Raw genomic sequence first — 17,473 nt, 5'->3', positions numbered from 1 at the left:
CCATGTCCATGGCTGAACATTTAGGGATATGAGTGTGCCTGTGTGTGTGAGCGTGGGTATGGGTGTGTGTGGGTGTTTGTACGTCTGAGTTTTGAGCAGCTTCATTTTCATTTAACTACAGTTGTTGTTTTAACTAGCGTCGCGCGACGCTCGTGGGGCACGGCCACTTTATGGAGTGGCAACCGCCAGCCGCTAAGTTTTTCGGTTGGCTTTGTCACTTTCTGGGGAAATCAGCGTCCGAGAACCAAGTGCATTTACGATCGCTGTGCAGCCCGCGCAGGGCTTGGCCCGGACAGCTGCAAAAGTTAATTAAAATTGTAATTACTTTGCCTGCTCCAACTCTAATGCCAATTGAAATGTTGATAGCGCGTCGCCCGCAAACTAATGAGCCTCTGGATGAGATTCCTTGCTTCCTAACGAGAGCCCACAAAGCTGCTTGTGTTTGTGTCTGTGTCTGTGTGTGTGTGAGTGCCATATGGCGTATGCGGAACATTGTTTGCTGTAATTAATGTATTCGCCAATAAGACGGCTTGCAAGCAAATAGACTTAAGCCAGCTTGAGCGCTCATAAAAATCCTTTTTTTCTTCATTATTTGCCATGCCAACGTAAGGGGCGCATTAAGTGGAGCTCGACTGTGGTGTCTATTTGGCTGTGGCTTGTGGGCGTGGCACATGACATTGAAAGCAGAACAGAAACTGTGCTAAGCCTGACAGCTTGTCAGAGCGATACAGCGACAGAGCGACATGGAGGCAGTCGTCATTACAGCTAAATAATGCAATGTTACGTATACGCCGTGTTGTGTCGAAAACAAATGAAGCCCAGAGCCAAAGCAAAGGATTTGGGTCAGCCTGCATACGAGATGTGGCTGTTGAGCCTGTGCAAATATGTGTGTGTGTGTGTGTGTGTGTGTGTGTGTGCATATACAAGGGCTCGTACATGGCTCACTAATATGCATGTAGCTGCTCGTTAATGCCCCTGGCCTGCCGCTTAAATATGCAGCAAAATAAAAACGAATACACGAATACACGACTACTGGAATACACGAATATAAAATGCATATCGCATTGCGCGCTGCGCGCATTCAGCGTGTCGGCCATTCAACTGTTTTTCGTACTAATGCATCTGTTCTCATGGTATTTCTCTGTCTTCTTTTCGCAGATTTATGATCGGACAATACATCACCGTGCATGGAGATGTAATTAGTCATGTTAACATAAGCCATGTCATGGTCGAGGATGGCGGTGAATACTCCTGCATAGCCGAGAATCGTGCGGGTCGAGTGGAGCATGCAGCTCGCTTGAATATTTATGGTATGTGCTACATTCGCAAATCGCACACAACTGTCTCTCTCTCTCTCTCTCTCTCGCTCTCTGTGTGTGTGTGTGTGTAAACAGCTACTTTACACATGCACTTAAACGTTTTTCAGTTCTCTCAGTTTTTGTTTGCATTTTTGGTCTTCTCTTTTTTGGTGATTTTGTGTTGCCTACTTTTGTGCACCATTTTCTTCTTCTTTTTTCTATTTTACATCGCTTTTGCTTTGTTTCCAACACTTCACTCTGTACGCCTTTCTCGCCTATCTATGTATGTATGCAGTATCTGGCTGCAGTTTGCTTTGTAGCTCTAAAGTGTTGTTCAAGGCGCATTCCCCCTAGTACACACAAGCAGAGGGCCTCGTCTCGCTGAGGGCCTCGTCTACCTTGTTTTTGCAAAAAATCAAATATTTTTGTGTCGCCGCGCAAACAAAATGGCGTTGCTAAGCGGAGGGAAGCGCAAGCAACATGACAGCAGTGGAAAAATAAATACAAGAGCCGCGCCAAACGCTTGAGCTTAAAGTTAAACATGAAGCAAAATGAATTCTCGGCTTGTCGACGTTAAAACATCCTGCGAGTCTATATGATAAGGCAAAAACTATTCGCTAATTATCAAATTGTTACACATATAGTATCACATCTGCACATTTAGTCAAGTCAGTGTCTGCACTTCTGCAGATATCCATTAATGCTTCTTATACGATGAACAGATATTCAAAGAGTAAGCGATGTGTACATACATTCATTTGCATAAATGTAATCAATATAATTTTTATATTTATAATATGCTCACATTATGATTCAGATTCATCTTTTTATCATCGACTTTCATATGCCAAGCTGATCTAGTCATCGCTTCTGTTTCACTTCGCATAATGCAAGTATCTCAGAGCAGCGCCTCATCCTGCTTGAGCTCGCGCTGTGTCGCTGATTACGCGACTTGGTAATGGCGGTGATTACAAAAATCTCTGGCGCGGGTGCAGACAGCGACACCAAACTGCTCACGTATGACATGCTAGAAAATTATGCATACTCCGCAGAATCCACAAGAACCAGCGTAAGCAGCAGCCGCAGCAGCGCACAAACAACGTGTTGTTGCTGTTGTTGGTGCTTGGCGGCATTTGCTGCATTGTTTCCTTCCGCATTCTGCAGGCGCAGAGCGAAAAGCGAAAAGCGTTTCGGCGGCACTGCTTAGAGAGTCAGAGTCAGCGTCAGAGTTTGAGTCTGTGACGGCAGCCAGGATATGCATATTACATTTGTGCTGCTTTCTGCCTTTCCTTTTCCCTTGCTTGTTTGCTCGCTGTAATATTTGCTGTTTGCTGCATTATTAAATGAGCAACGTGTACACAAATCTGTTAAGCACTCACGTTTGTCAACCGCTCGCTCCGCAGGTCTGCCCTACATACGCCTCATCCCCAAGGTGACAGCTGTCTCGGGCGAGACATTGAATCTGAAATGCCCCGTCGCCGGCTATCCCATCGAGGAGATACATTGGGAGCGCGGCGGACGCGAGCTGCCCGACGATATACGGCAGCGTGTGCAGCCGGACGGCTCGCTGACCATCAGCCCAGTGCAGAAGCACACCGACTCCGGGGTCTACACGTGCTGGGCCCGCAACAAACAGGGTCACAGCGCCCGGCGCAGCGGCGAGGTGACGGTCATAGGTTAGTATATCTTTGTGAGAGCCAACTGTCGGCCAGTTGGCCAGTCTCCTCCACAGCCACAGCCACAGGCACAAGCACAGCCACAGACACTGCTCACTGCTCACTGCTCACAGCTCACAGTGTGGATTGGATGACGAGGGAACAGACAAATGAAAGCTCCGATGACGTCGAGTGAAAATAACATTTTAATTATTAACAGCAAATTAAGTAGATTGTACGGAGCTTTAAGTTTTGATTTCGCTTTTAATTTTGGCGCGTATGCCGCATCTGCTTATGCCCCTATTAAATATGCGCAATAATCCCAGCTTAAAAGTTTGTAAATTAAAAAATGAAGAAGAAGCAAACCCAAGTGCGGAGGAGTACGAGTCAGCGCATTTGCTGATGGCGGCGTGGGCAGCGACCCTTTTTCTAATTTTTTCTTTTCCAGTTTTATTTTTATTTTAATTAATGAATGCGCGGCTAATGAAGCGCAACGTTAATTAAATGTTGATAATTTGTAACCTTTTTCCGAGATTTGGTCCGTCGCTGCCGCAATCACCGGGCCACAGTTAAAGTTTTCGTAATTACATTGATTGCTGGCACGGTGTGGGTGCTCCTCCCTCATGCTCCTCACTCATGTTTGCCTTGACCCAACCACTTGCAGTGCCGCCTCGCCTCAGTCCGTTCCAAACGTCGATACTGCAGCTGAACATGGGCGATCGCGCCTCGCTCACCTGCTCCGTGGTGAAGGGCGATCTGCCATTGACCATCAACTGGCGCAAGGACGGCCGCCCCATCGACCCCACGCAGCACATGTCCGTCAAGCAGGTGGATCAGTATAATAGCATTCTGGTCATTGACAACCTGGGCAGCGACCACACGGGCAACTACTCCTGCGTGGTGCGCAACTCGGCGGCGGAGGTGGAGAACTCGCAGGCGCTCCTGGTGAATGGTAAACAACTGAGCTGTGAAAATCCTTCACTCCTCTATGAAACTCTATATATCAAGTATTTTACGAATATTATCTTTAGTTAAAAGTAGTTGCGTTTTTCGTATGCACTTTGTTCAATGTAATCAAGAACATCACTAATGAATCGACCATCGAAATTTCACTTGTCCTGCAACATCCTTATACATAAACATATATATATTGTCTATAATATATATACATTCATATAATTGTAAATTGTGTTGAAGAAACGGCATTAGCTATTCCATATATTGTTATGAAACATATCGTATATCTTTATAAATCACTTTCACTTCAAGTTCTGGAATGTTTGTACAACCAAGTAATATACTATTTCGTAGAGTTTAACAATCCTTTAACAAAACTGCGAAGGTTTAGCTGTACATATGAATGTATGTATGAAATTTTAATTAGGAAACATCCACAGCAACAGCAAACAGCAGCACAGCGCGGGATCAGCATCAATTAGTGGATTGGATTACGACGGTTTCAGACATTTAAGTCTGACAGTGAGACTTGTTAACATTTCTGGTTGCTCTTTCCTTCTTGCAGTACCGCCGATCATAGAACCGTTCGCCTTTCAGGATGGCCTGGCCGAGGGCATGCGCACGCGCACTGTCTGTGGCGTTTCGCGCGGCGATGCGCCCTTGAAGCTGATCTGGCTTAAAGACGGCGAGCCGCTGCCCGAGCTGCTGGGTGCGAATATCACCATGCTCGATCAGTATAGCTCGCTGCTGAGCATTCCCTCGCTGTCGGCCTCGCACTCCGGCGAATACACGTGCGTGGCCAAGAATCCGGCAGCTGAGATCAAATATACCGCTCTGTTGCAGGTCAAAGGTAGCGTAATAGGTTACAAGCCCAATACACAATCGACAACACTACTCCAATACACCAATACACCAACACACCAACACACCTACACATTTGTCGCATTCAACACCTAACAGGAACCAATTAACCACCTCAAACTTTCACAACTGCCCCCAAATAATCATTTTTGCTTTCTCGCTGATGTATTCAAGAAAAGCGCTTCTTAATGGTTTTGAGTTTTTGATTTGATTCGTTTAATTTCTAAGAAATCAACTGTTTGATGCTTGTCCTCTGCCCCACAAGCTCAATCGTAACTGAACGTTGCCAAACTCTTGGTGCTTTGTTTTTGACGGTTTCACTCTACCAATATAACAAAAATCAAACAGAAAAAGATCATATAATCTAACAATAAAAAATACAGAACAAATTCCCAAATAAATCCAAATGCCAGAGATTGCCCATCTTAAAACATCCATAAAATTATCTGTACAAATCCTCATACCCGTAAGACGCTTTGGCACGCTGTGGGTTTTTAACAACAGTCTCACCAGGTAACCTCATAAACTGCACTGCTTCTTATTCGCTTCGTAAACAAAACCGCAAAATTTGTTACAAACATATATATATATATATTTATATGAATATATAAATTTAAGTATATCTCACCTATAATAAACAACAACATTTACGCCAATTGACAATGAGTTGCGATATTTCATTTACCACGCTTTTTATACGACTAGAGAAACGACGGCTTGCCGTGGTTGAAATGCGCTCTTTAAAAGTTGATGAAATTTTAATAATCATGAGCATATAATATGCATATTTGTATTAAGGAGTGAATGCTTTCACTCTTGCTTCCTTGGAAAAGCGCACGTCTGGAACATTTTACTCGAATTATAATTTATTCAAATACTTATTCACAACAATATGAAAACATTAGCTGGCTTAACTTTAATTTGCTTATTCGCTTAATCCTTTTTGTTGCCAACTCTCTCGCTGTGTATAGAGTACAATGCATACGAATTTTGGTACCCTTTCTTTTGATTTGTTTTTGTTACTGCCATTTTTTTGGACTTGCAGCTTCAAAACTTAGCGCACACCGGCTGCTGTTTGCCCGCTCCCCCACCAAAAACGAATAAAAATAAAACGCTAACTAATACGAAAACAGAATCATTGAATGGCCAAGCCTTAGCTATAAATGTGCTGTGCTTAATTAACAAGAATATAAACTAACTGATAAAGCAGAATCAGCTATAAATCCACTGAAGACGCCCCGCTTATGCTTCAATTTCGTGTTGGACTCTGTTTAACTGCTGACACTCTGCGTATGTGTGTGTGTGTGTGCGAGTGTGTGTGTGTGCGTGTGTGTGCGAAAGTGTGTGTATGGCCATTTTCTCTGTCTCTGCTTCTGCGTGTGTGTGAACTTTTCATTCTGCTCTCTAAATGCATAAGCATAGTTTTTTTGCAGAATAAAAAGTACAGTGAGACCAAATTACAAACAATATATAAATTAAAGCTTCGCAGTATTTGCTAATGTAGTTAACAATGAATGTACCATGGCAATGTGGCATGTTGTGGCAGCAGCACAATACTTTGCACGCTCCCTTCGATTGCTTTTGTTTTTTGTTTTTTTGCATGCGACTGTACATAATTTACCTCAATTATTTTTTGCAATGCCAGCTGCCAGCTGCCAACTGCCATTGGCATTGCCATTGCCACTGCCATTTGCATGCGCATAGTGCATAGTGCATAGTAGAATGAGTTTTAGTTTCTTTTATTTATGATTTGCTTGCTCTCTGCTCTGTTCTTAAACGCAGTTGGCTCCGATATTGCTTTCAGTCGAGATTTGCCAAGTCCAAACTAATACAATATTTGTATGTAAACTCTTTTCAAATCTGGTTTTCCTTGGCGAAAACGAGTCGAAAACAGTATCGAGAACACATGTGTGAATTGATTTGATTTAGTTTATATGCCCGATTACCCAGGCTGCTGTTGTGTGCAAAGATTTTTCCAACTAGTCGCTATTAGCCAGCGCGCTGTCGTAGACCCAACCAAACCCGCTTTATGTACAACGCAAGAGAGCCAACCCAAACCAGACTACAAACTGCTTTTTAATAAATGCTCTTAATTTCCTTTGTGAACACACATTACGTTCTTTCTTTTGTATTAATAACTGCTTGGCGAGCAAAGAAGGGCTGGCTAGTATATAAATGCATATGTGAAAAAAAAAAAAATTAAAAAAAAAAAACAATTATTGGCCTTATAAATAAATCATTGAAACGCACTTCCCGGCTATGCGAGTGCGTGCTTTTAAAAACTAATTATTGAAGGCCCGTTTGGTTTTTGTGTTGCGCAATCAAGCTTTTCATTTCCATCTGCGTGCTGAACAATAAAACTCATATAACCGTGCATATAAAACATTTATGTCCTTTCTGTTGCAGTTTCATTTTAATGCAAATATTTTCCAATACGTTCTTGGCATGCCTTTGACATTTATTTACCCCACTACAAGGGAAGTTTTTAATTTTATTATTATTATTATATTTTTGTTTTTGTAAATTGTACAATAAAGTGCGAAACAGCGAGCCGCAGAGCGTGGGCACACAAACAAATATAAATTTAAAATACAAAAGAAAAATGAATACAAAACCGAAACAGCAATAATACAAATTAATTAAAATATGACTAAAAAATCCTTGCACAACAACCAACCTCATTAAAGAGTTTACCTCATGGATCTTATGTAAAATAAAGCATCCGGCTTAAAAGCATCGACTATTTAAATTATTTCCATTTTGATTGAGTTGCATAATACCTTTTGTTACAATTACAATTATAAGTAAGATATGAACAGCCCAACTGTACATTAGTTGAATCGTTTTCTATACGCTACAAACCTTCTATTACTCTCAACCTATTTGAATAGTCACAGAACATTATTTTGCCGTTTATACTTTGCCAAATATCTTCACTTTTCCTCTCCGTCTCTCTATCTCTCTCTCTCTCTCTATCTATCTCTCTGTATCTGTCTGTCTCTATAACTCTCAAATTAATACCTATTCTGTATGTCTTAGAGGACTTTTCATTTGAGCCTTTTTCGCATTGCCAGTTACACATATTTAATATTACGTATACGTTCTGTAGTGCCGCCCCGTTGGATTGTCGAGCCAACCGACGCGAATGTGGAGCGCAATCGTCACATAATGCTGCACTGTCAGGCACAGGGCGTGCCCACGCCCAGTATCGTATGGAAGAAGGCAACAGGTCAGATATGTCCAAGAAATATTTTTGATTGACTCACATCTCTTCATTCAATGTATAAATTAGATTAGATCATTAAATCTAATCTTATAAACTATGAATTTATAGTATAACAGGAACAAGAAAAAGAGAAATAAGTCTTGGCTACTCTAAGTTTATGATTCCCATCAACAGGCAGCAAATCGGGCGACTATGAAGAGGTGCGAGAACGTCCGTTTACCAAGCTGTTGGGCAACGGCTCGATGCTGCTGCAGCATGTGAAGGAGGATCGCGAGGGATTCTATTTGTGCCAGGCGAGCAATGGCATCGGCACGGGCATTGGCAAGGTCATACAGCTGAAAGTCAACTGTGAGTATCAGGAGGATGCGCTAGATAAAACGAAAGTTGGCAATTTTCCTAATTGCAACGGCAATTGTGATTCGGGTGCATTTGTATTGGGTGCAAGTGCATCTGCTGCTGCTACTGCGGAGATAATTGAAATGTGAAATTTTGCATTTTGCATTTTGCAGCCTCCCCATACTTCTCCTCCACGTCGCGCTCGGTCACCGTTAAAAAGGGCGACACGGCTCTGCTGCAATGCGCCGTCAGCGGCGACAAGCCGATAAATATTGTGTGGATGCGCTCGGGCAAGAATACGTTGAATCCGTCAACCAATTACAAGTGAGTGTGAATGAAAGGGATATCGCTCATGCTCTTACTTATGTGACAAACTCAATCGCTGCAGAATCTCGGTCAAGCAGGAGGCCACACCGGATGGTGTTTCGGCGGAGCTGCAGATACGCACAGTGGACGCGACGGACAGTGGGCCGTACTTCTGCCGTGCCAGCAATCTCTACGGCAATGACCAGCAGCTGGTGCAGCTACAAGTGCAGGAGCCACCGCAGCCGCCCAGTGTGCTGGAGGCGGCCATGATCAGCAGCCGCTCCGTGAACCTCAAATGGCAGCCCAAGGCGCTCAACACGGGCGACGTGTCCAAGTACATAGTGGAGTACCGCGAGGCAGATCGTAAGCATTCCGCTGTGAAACCTTCTTCTTCTAGCTAACTCTCTCTCACTTCCACTCTCTCCACCTCCTCGTATCTTAGCCGTTCTCTTCATCGACCAGTGGCAGCATTTGGAAGTCAAAGATCCGCCCAGCTTCAATGCATTGATTGAGAATCTGAAGCCAGCGACTCGCTACGCGTTCAGGGTGATAGCTGAGGGAAATGCGGGACGCAGTGCACCCAGTCAGGAGCTGATTGTGCGCACAGAGCCTCAACGGCCCGCTGGCCCACCCCTGAATCTGTCTGCTCGTCCACTCTCGTCCACGGAACTACTGATTAGCTGGGCGGCTCCACTGCCAGAGCTGCGCCATGGCGATATCCAGGGCTACAATGTGGGCTACAAGCTGATCAGCTCGGGCAACTCGGCCTACAACTTTACGTCCGTTGCGGGCGACGGTGAGGGCGGCAACGGAGAGCTCCTGCTCAGTGGACTGTCGAAGTTCGCGCGCTACAATATCGTGGTGCAGGCCTTTAATCAAGTGGGACCTGGCCCACTGTCAGAGCCAATCGGGGCGCAGACTATGGAGGATGGTAAGCTCTCATAACTGCGATCTTCTCAAACATTTAATACTCATGTTTACTTTGCTGTGTAGTGCCCAGTCGTCCGCCGGAGGATGTACGCTGCGCTGCCCTAACGTCCCAGTCGCTGCAAGTCTCGTGGCAGCCGCCGCCAATTTACCACACGAACGGCCTGCTGCAGGGCTACAAGCTCATCTTCGAGCCCATCATCGACGACGTCATGCCCAACAAGGACGAGGTCGAGTCGCGCAAGACCACGGCCCTGACCACGGTGCTGACCGGGCTGCGCAAGTACACCAACTACAGCATTCAGGTGCTGGCGCACACGCGCATGGGCGACGGCGTCCTCTCCAAGCCGCTCTTCTGCCACACCGAGGAGGACGTGCCCGAGGCGCCGGCTGACATCAAGGTTGTGGTCAGCTCGCCGCAGTCGCTCTTCATCTCCTGGCAGTCCCCGACCGAGCCGAACGGCGTCATCACCAAGTTCAGCCTCTACACACGCGTGGTCAACGGCCGCGAGGAGCTGAACAACGAGAAGCGTAGCCTGCCCTCGCAGCAGGCCTACTACGAGGCCAAGAATCTGCATCCGCACATGGAGTACCAGTTCTGGGTGACAGCCTCCACTCGCGTGGGTGAGGGTAAGAGCTCGCGCGTTGCCTCCCAGATTACCACGAATCGTGTGCCGGCCAGGATCATCTCCTTCGGTGGCTCCGTGGTGCGTCCCTGGCGCTCCACAGTTACGCTGCCCTGCACAGCTGTGGGCAAGCCCAAGCGGGAGTGGTTCAAGGGCGATGTGGCGCTACGTCAGGGCGGCCTGCACAACTCGCAGCTGCTGGACACCGGCGACCTGATCATCTCCAGCCTGCAGCTGGCCGACAGCGGCAACTACAGCTGCCAGGTGGACAATGGCATTGGCACGGACCGCCTGACGCACATGCTGGTCGTCCAGGTGCCGCCCTCTGCTCCCGTGCTCTACGTGACCAGCGCCACCTCGAGCAGCATTCTGATGCACTGGAAGTGCGGCTTCACGGGCAACGCCCCCATCACCGGCTACACCCTGTTCTACCGGCGCGCCACGGGCAACACCGAGGAGATGCAGCTCTCTCGACACGCCTCCAGCCACGAGCTGAAGGGCCTGGTCTGCGGCAGCACCTACCAGATCCACCTGAATGCCCACAACAAGGTGGGCAGCTCTCCGGCGAGCGTCATGCTGCACGTGCGCACCCAAGGCCAGGCGCCAGGCATGCCGGCGACCACCAGCTTGCTGGCTCCTAACTCCACCTCGGTGCTGATCCGACTGCACTCCTGGCCGGACAACGGCTGCCCCTTGATGTACTTTGTGCTGCAGTACCGCCCGGTCACAGACGACCCCGACAAGGAATGGATCCTAGGTGGGCAGAACCAGCTCAAGTGGCAGCTAACAAGATTATGATTGACCGCATTTCATTTCCCACTTAGTTTCGAATGCTCTGAAGCCGCAACGTCGCGTCGTCATCTCCAATCTGCAGCCATCGACGCTCTATCAGCTGCGCATGGAGGCGCACAATGTGGCGGGCGTGTCCCAGGCAGAGTTCAGCTTCGTCACGCTCACCAAGGACGGCGACCCGCCCCCGCCGGAGATTGTGCAGCGCGGGCAGCGGGGACCGAGTGTGTTCTACGGCAACGTGAACCTGCTCATTCCGAGCATTGCCGCCGTCTCTGGCATGATTTGCACCATTGCCTTGGTTATCATATGCTATCGCCACAGTAAGTAGAAGCGCGTCTAACGCCAAGCCCCTCACTGAGTGTCTGCCTTGCATCGCCAGAACAAAGCAACCACATACAAAAGGAGTCGCTGGAGAACCGCGCCAACTCTGAGGCGGCGCAGCGTGAGCGCTACTATGCGACCATCCACAAGGTTTCCATGCAGAACAATGACAAGATTCCGGGTAAGTGTCAGCGCTCAATCGGTTGGCACGGCCAAGCTCTAAGCCCGGGGCTCTTCCACAGAAACCTCTGAGGACATTTCGCCGTACGCCACCTTCCAATTGTCGGAAGCGGGCAACATGTCACAGCCGCATCATGCCGGTCCGGCCAATACGCTGCTGCACTCGTTCATGTACCACGAGAGGGCTCTGGCCGAGGGCTGCTCGTCGCCACCACCAGCTGCGGTACTAAAACCAACCACCACCCATCACCACCACCACCACAACCAACGTCCACAAAAGACAATTCATAATTATTATCAAACCTCACCGTTTCATAATATCGTGCGTTTGTTTATTCATTTCTTTGATTTTAGCTCTCTCTCTCTCTCTCTCTCTCTCTCTCTTCTTGTATGCCCCCTCTCCTCTCGGAGGGGGCACTAGACCTACAATTAGTGTGTATTTTTCCATAGAATACTACGTGCTTTTTATGTTGTTTCGCTGCTCGAATCTTACGTTTATCTAAGTTCCATTAAGTGCAATGCCGTCTATCGTGTGGGCATTGAGTGACGCGCTCTGCCTCGCCTCACATGTCAGTTTTCTTTTTGAGTTTTAGTTGATCCTTTGTTTCGTTCGAGAGCGTTTACCATCCCCAAGCGCTTTTGTAGTCGCTAGTCGAGCCAGGCGAGCATTAACCCAGTCTCTGCTAATGTTATGCTTTGTTCTATGCGCAGTCCAAGAATCGACGGCGCCACTCACGCAAAACGGAGCCAGAGAGCGAGGAGTCCGAGTCCGACCAGGATCAACTTACTTCCAGCCGCACCGAGTCTTCCAATCAGCACGAGGGCAAGATCAAGCACAGTAAGTCCATCGACCCTCTGGCCCTAGTCACAGCACCTGGCAAGTGTCGCTTATGAAGGTCGATATACATTCAGATATACATATATATATTGTAGGGAACGCATAGACAGATACAGGGAATTAGTCAAAATAGGTTTTTTGTTGTCTGTATCTGCTATTCCATATAGCTAAAAACGATGTACACTCTTGTCGTATATGGCAATGGATAGCTCAATGTACACATACAAATATTACTTTTCCATTCAGTTCCTTATGTCTGTATTTGAGTATTTGATTGGGCTCGACTATATTCAACTCCTGCAAGGAGCATGAAAAGAGTCTCGTTTAGTCAGGCCATGTCGACTTAAGACTTTTTAATATGGATGTGCCTCCCAGATTTCAGTATGTTAAGTAAGGCTCTCATAGCGTGATGCTTCCAGGTGCTTTAAGTTAATTTCCCGCAATAGTTTGTAGCTCTTAGTGGACCTGGACCTGTAACATGGAGTAATCTACTGGCTATTTCTCTCTCTCTCTCTCTTTTTGCGTTACTTTACTTTGCAGACTCAGACTCTAGACTAATACAACAGTTTCCAAACCACAACATATCGATAACATATCTATAGTAGATCAACGCGCTTTGCACCACTTTTGCCACACAATGCACTTAAGCTTTACACTAACTTACCTACTTATAATACTTGGCCAGTACGAAGAAAAGACTAAGAAACTATGAATTAACAATATTGTAACTTTCGCTGGTTAGCCTTAATGTAGCTTTAAGTTTGTGTTACCCCATCCACATGCCGATTCTCTATTTGCCCGTATTTTCTTTCTTTCTTTCTCTCTTTCCAAAACGTGAATGCTCTATGCGATGCAGGCATCATCTACCATGGAGCACAATCAAGCACATCCTCCGATCTGTCACCAATGTCCGAACAAAAATCATTACCACGACGCGGTCGCTCCAGGTATCATCATCAGCAATATCAGTTTTCCACCAATACAACACCGCGTCATCACAATAGCAACAAAAGCAACAACAACATCACAAACACGGCCACAAACACGAACACAGCCACATCAGTGAACAGCTCGAGCAAAATTCTGTCACCGCGCAACGGCAGCGGCAATCTGAAATCCATATCGAGCACATTCAAATCACAAGACTCCATACAATGTCACATACCCACGTTGGTCAAATCGCCATCGATAAGCACACAACAGCAACACCAGAAACAGTTCCACAAACAACAGTCGAATAGTAAACCCGGCCCTAACCAGAACCAGAACCAGAACCAAAACCCCAATCATAGTCAGACCCAGTGCAGTAGTAGCAGTAGTTTGAAGCAACAGCAACCGCTGCTGATCCAGCCCAAGCTGCATCAGCTCGAGCAGACGGCCACGCATGCTGGTGGCCAGGAGCTGTTGGGCCTGGACGGAGGCGTTAGTACCCTAGCATCTGTTGTGCCCGTAACTTGCATGCCACCCTCTTCACAGTTTCGCCCCATTCCACACAAGTCCATAATGCCCGCGCATGACTCACATCAAAACCACCATCAGCAGCTACACCAAGGAGGGGGCGGGGGCGGGGGCGGCCTGCTGAATCCCTCGACGGCTCTGCTGTCCTCAAAGTTCTTCACGGCGCCGACGCTGCCGTTGCCCAAATAGGATACGGCCAATGGGGGGAGTGAGTACGGCGGCGGAGGCGGAGGCGGAGGCGGGGCAGATAGCAACAGCTTCGGCTATAATGGCGGCGAGATATCGTGCACTTACATGGACCCCATAGATCACACATGAGACTTGGCCTATGGTGAGGTGTGTGGGCCCGAGGGCGCCCATTAGCCAGCAGCTCTCGGCGGGAAGCACACCACACCACCACCAACAACCATGTACACAGCTTGGAACACTTGAACACATCTAAGTCTCTCTCTCTCTCTCTCTGTCTCTGTTATACTGAATGCTTGAGTGTGGTTGCTAGAGAACTCAAATAGTATCAAACAACTCTGGATACTCTTCTTCCTCTTACAAAACCATGCAGAGCTGGCATCCTGCGCACGCTGCACCCGCTCCAGCTGCAGGCCGAGTGCAGCGCCGGCGCCTTCCACCACGGCGAGCGCGACGGCGGCGATCACATTGAGCTGGCCGAGGTTGAGTGTGATGTAGACACGATTAAGAAGTTGAAGCTGGGCCAGCGATCCTCGCTGTGGTCACGCCCGAACTCCACCACATCCCAGTTACAGCAGGAGCATCAGCAGCAGCAGCACCAACAGCAACAGCAACAGCAGCAGCAGCAGCAACGTCAGCAACAGCAACCACCACACAAGCGAGCACATTCAAAGTCGCCGCAGCCGCAGCAACAGCAGCCCCTGCAACAGCAACGCCCACAGCAGCATTCACCCGCTCCAGGCCAGAAATTGCTTAGCGAGAAATCGGATTATTCGATATCTGTGTGAGACATTGGTAAGATCTGATCCAAGCCTGATCAGCAGCTAGGATGAGGTCGGCCCAATGGACCACCAGGTGGCAATCAATTGAAATTAAATTTGGGCATTCGTGAGTCGTGAGACTCCTTGAGTGAATTTTAGGTATGCAACAACAACAGCAGCAGCTGCGCCGTACCTACGTTTATGTAATGCCACAACTCCCGTTACATCCGCTCTACCCCAAGTCCACACCGCCCCGCATTGACCCAGTAACCAACCAGCCTGCTTGAACACCCAACCCCAACCAATACAAAGACAAAACACAAGAACTTTCGGACAATCAATATCAAAATTCTTTGCACAGCCATCGAGAGGCGAGGCAACTCGCCAAGCTCACCCACACGCACACACTTCCCATTTGTTACTCTCTCCATTTCCCCGTATTCACATAGCGCTCATATAACCGTATAAACTTACAAATATTACAAAGTATTTATAACAACTACATAGGTAATAGTATTTACGATTTGTGCATGTTGTACGAACGGCATGCACCCACAACCCAGGTCAGTTATCGAACTTCCAAATGTTGTACATAGACTCGTATATCTATACGCATATATCCGTTATACACTCGATCTAATCTAATCGAATCGAATCGAGCCTAATCTAATCTAGTGTTAAGTACTAACGACTTGTGTAACTCAAACTACTAACGACGTGTAACTCGAATACTAATGCATATACTAACGCGTATTACTCGTACTACCCATAATCGAACTGTTTTTCTATGAATGTATGTGTGTAGAGAGGTTGTACGAATTTTGTGGTTTGATCAATGCAAAAACTGTTTCTTTTTTTTTTTTTTTTTTATTGAGTTATACATATATCGTCTATACATACATATATAGGTAACGTTTAGGCACTTGAGATATTTTTGTAAGTTCTCTCGAATTGAATCCGCATGCTCCACATGCAAAACGAGGAATTTAAAACATGCAATTCAAACTAATAATTAACTCAAGACATATGCTGTGTACAAATCTATTTATATTTATGTCTAATGTACTAAATTCTAATTGTCTGTACATACACACACACACACAGTTACAAGAAAATCAAGAATCTCTAGTTGTTAGCGCTACATCTTGTAAATAGGCAAAAGTAAAAAGAAATTGACTGAAACAAAAGATCAGAAACAGAAATAATTTCATAAATAACAAATTTACATATATATATATATATATATATATATATATATATATATATATATATATATATATATATATATATATATATATATATATATATATATATATATATATATATACATATATATATATATATATATATAGAATGAAGAATGTTAACTAAATGTATTTGATATATTCAATGTATACACGAACGAGCCCGAGCAGGAGCAGGTAGAGGAGCAGGAGTCGCCAGCTGAATCAGTATTCATATACGATATACATATGTTATATGACACGATATCGCAGCATCTGCACAGTTAGTGTTTCCATTACAATAATCGGTCGTTCGCCAGCGTGTAGATAGATGTTTTTAACACCAACGTATAGAAATCAAAAGCAAATGGTAATCAAAGTAGAAGCAAGCATTGAGCAGCTCTCGAGCAAATAACTGTCGGGATGGAAAGCGAGGAGGAAAGGCCAAGTGGAGAGAGCGGAAAACCAACTACAAATTACAATTAGTGAATATGAATAATCCACATATTAATTAGATGTATTTTAAACTAGCCAACAAAACTTATATGAAGTCTAGCCGGACAGAGATCAGAGAACTTTCAGAACCGTTTAGGAAACCATGTGCCAAAATTTGTTTGAAAGCAAAGTCAACAAGAAATCTTATTAAGAAAATATACAATAAATAAAGCCCTCGAATGGATTTATTAGCTCCATGGAAAACAAAAACAAAAACGAAAAACAAAAAAAATAAATACGTTATATAAGTATATAGCAACTTCAGAGATACATATATATATATACATCTATATATAGGTTGTCGGACCGACAGAGACAGACGGACGGCCGTGGATTCTTGGCAGCCAAAAGAGTCCGCAAATTCGAGTTTCATTTGCAAACTGAAAGTATTTAAACAAAACTAGACACTTGATAGAATTCGTATGCAGCACTTTTTTAATTATTATTTATCAATATATATATAGTATATATATGTATGGAATAATCCAGCAATGGAGTTGCAGTATTTTTAATCCGTTTTTATATGCATTTATTTATATAATGTGTAATAAATGGTTTATTAAATTTAACATCGAATTTTACGAATTTAACACAAAGTTGCAAGATGAAAATCACATCACAGAGCAAGTCTGCGAATCAAAGCAAATCAAATCAAATTGAATCGGATTGAATCAAAAGATCGCGTTTTACTCGAACAACCAGAAAATACAATCAAAAGGCAAAAACAACCAAACGATATACTTATGTCTGTATGGGTAAAATAAGCAAACAACAATTTTTATGTTTAACAATATAATTAGCACAAAAAGACAAACAAAACCAAAAGCAAAAAAAAAAAAAAAAACTGCAAAATAAAAACTATTAATGTAAAAAAAAAAAAACAAGAAAACCATTAAAGAGTAAAAAACTAATAATCAAATATCGTTTTCTTATTTTTGTATAAAATTTTAATGTGGGGAGTGTTCGACTACTTTTAGAGACATCCAGATCTAAGCGAAAGGAAAGGGTAGACGGGAAGTAACATTAC

At 45.1% G+C, this 17,473-nt stretch overlaps 1 protein-coding gene across 9 annotated transcripts in view; it reads left to right on the top strand.

Moving 5' to 3' along the window:
• Dscam2 (Down syndrome cell adhesion molecule 2) overlaps nucleotides 1–17,265 on the top strand; it is a 30,629-nt gene extending 13,364 nt beyond the window's left edge. Inside the window, exons 8-22 of one of the 9 annotated variants that reach the window (XM_089260397.1) lie at nucleotides 1,159–1,310; nucleotides 2,702–2,974; nucleotides 4,476–4,760; nucleotides 7,881–8,000; nucleotides 8,172–8,345; nucleotides 8,507–8,657; nucleotides 8,722–9,002; nucleotides 9,082–9,570; nucleotides 9,633–10,945; nucleotides 11,013–11,304; nucleotides 11,364–11,486; nucleotides 11,548–11,708; nucleotides 12,197–12,323; nucleotides 13,180–13,270; nucleotides 14,341–17,265. In XM_089260397.1, the coding sequence (XP_089116523.1) occupies nucleotides 1,159–1,310; nucleotides 2,702–2,974; nucleotides 4,476–4,760; nucleotides 7,881–8,000; nucleotides 8,172–8,345; nucleotides 8,507–8,657; nucleotides 8,722–9,002; nucleotides 9,082–9,570; nucleotides 9,633–10,945; nucleotides 11,013–11,304; nucleotides 11,364–11,486; nucleotides 11,548–11,708; nucleotides 12,197–12,323; nucleotides 13,180–13,270; nucleotides 14,341–14,755 (4,447 nt within the window). In that variant the 3' untranslated portion in view covers nucleotides 14,756–17,265. Of the gene's footprint in view, nucleotides 1–1,158; nucleotides 1,311–2,701; nucleotides 2,975–3,617; nucleotides 3,906–4,475; nucleotides 4,761–7,880; nucleotides 8,001–8,171; nucleotides 8,346–8,506; nucleotides 8,658–8,721; nucleotides 9,003–9,081; nucleotides 9,571–9,632; nucleotides 10,946–11,012; nucleotides 11,305–11,363; nucleotides 11,487–11,547; nucleotides 11,808–12,196; nucleotides 12,324–12,863 lie in introns of all 9 variants that reach the window. The other 8 variants (XM_089260392.1, XM_089260391.1, XM_089260390.1 and 5 more) reach the window with 8 other exon arrangements.
• Nucleotides 17,266–17,473: the final 208 nt, after the last annotated feature.

The sequence above is a fragment of the Drosophila navojoa genome, chromosome 4, assembly GCF_054131105.1.
Source record: "Drosophila navojoa isolate 15081-1374.11 chromosome 4, UAZ_NAV_1.0, whole genome shotgun sequence".
NCBI classification, from domain to species: Eukaryota; Metazoa; Arthropoda; class Insecta; order Diptera; family Drosophilidae; genus Drosophila; species Drosophila navojoa.
Note: the sequence above shows the minus strand (reverse complement) of the source record. Positions and strands in the feature narration are given on the sequence as shown.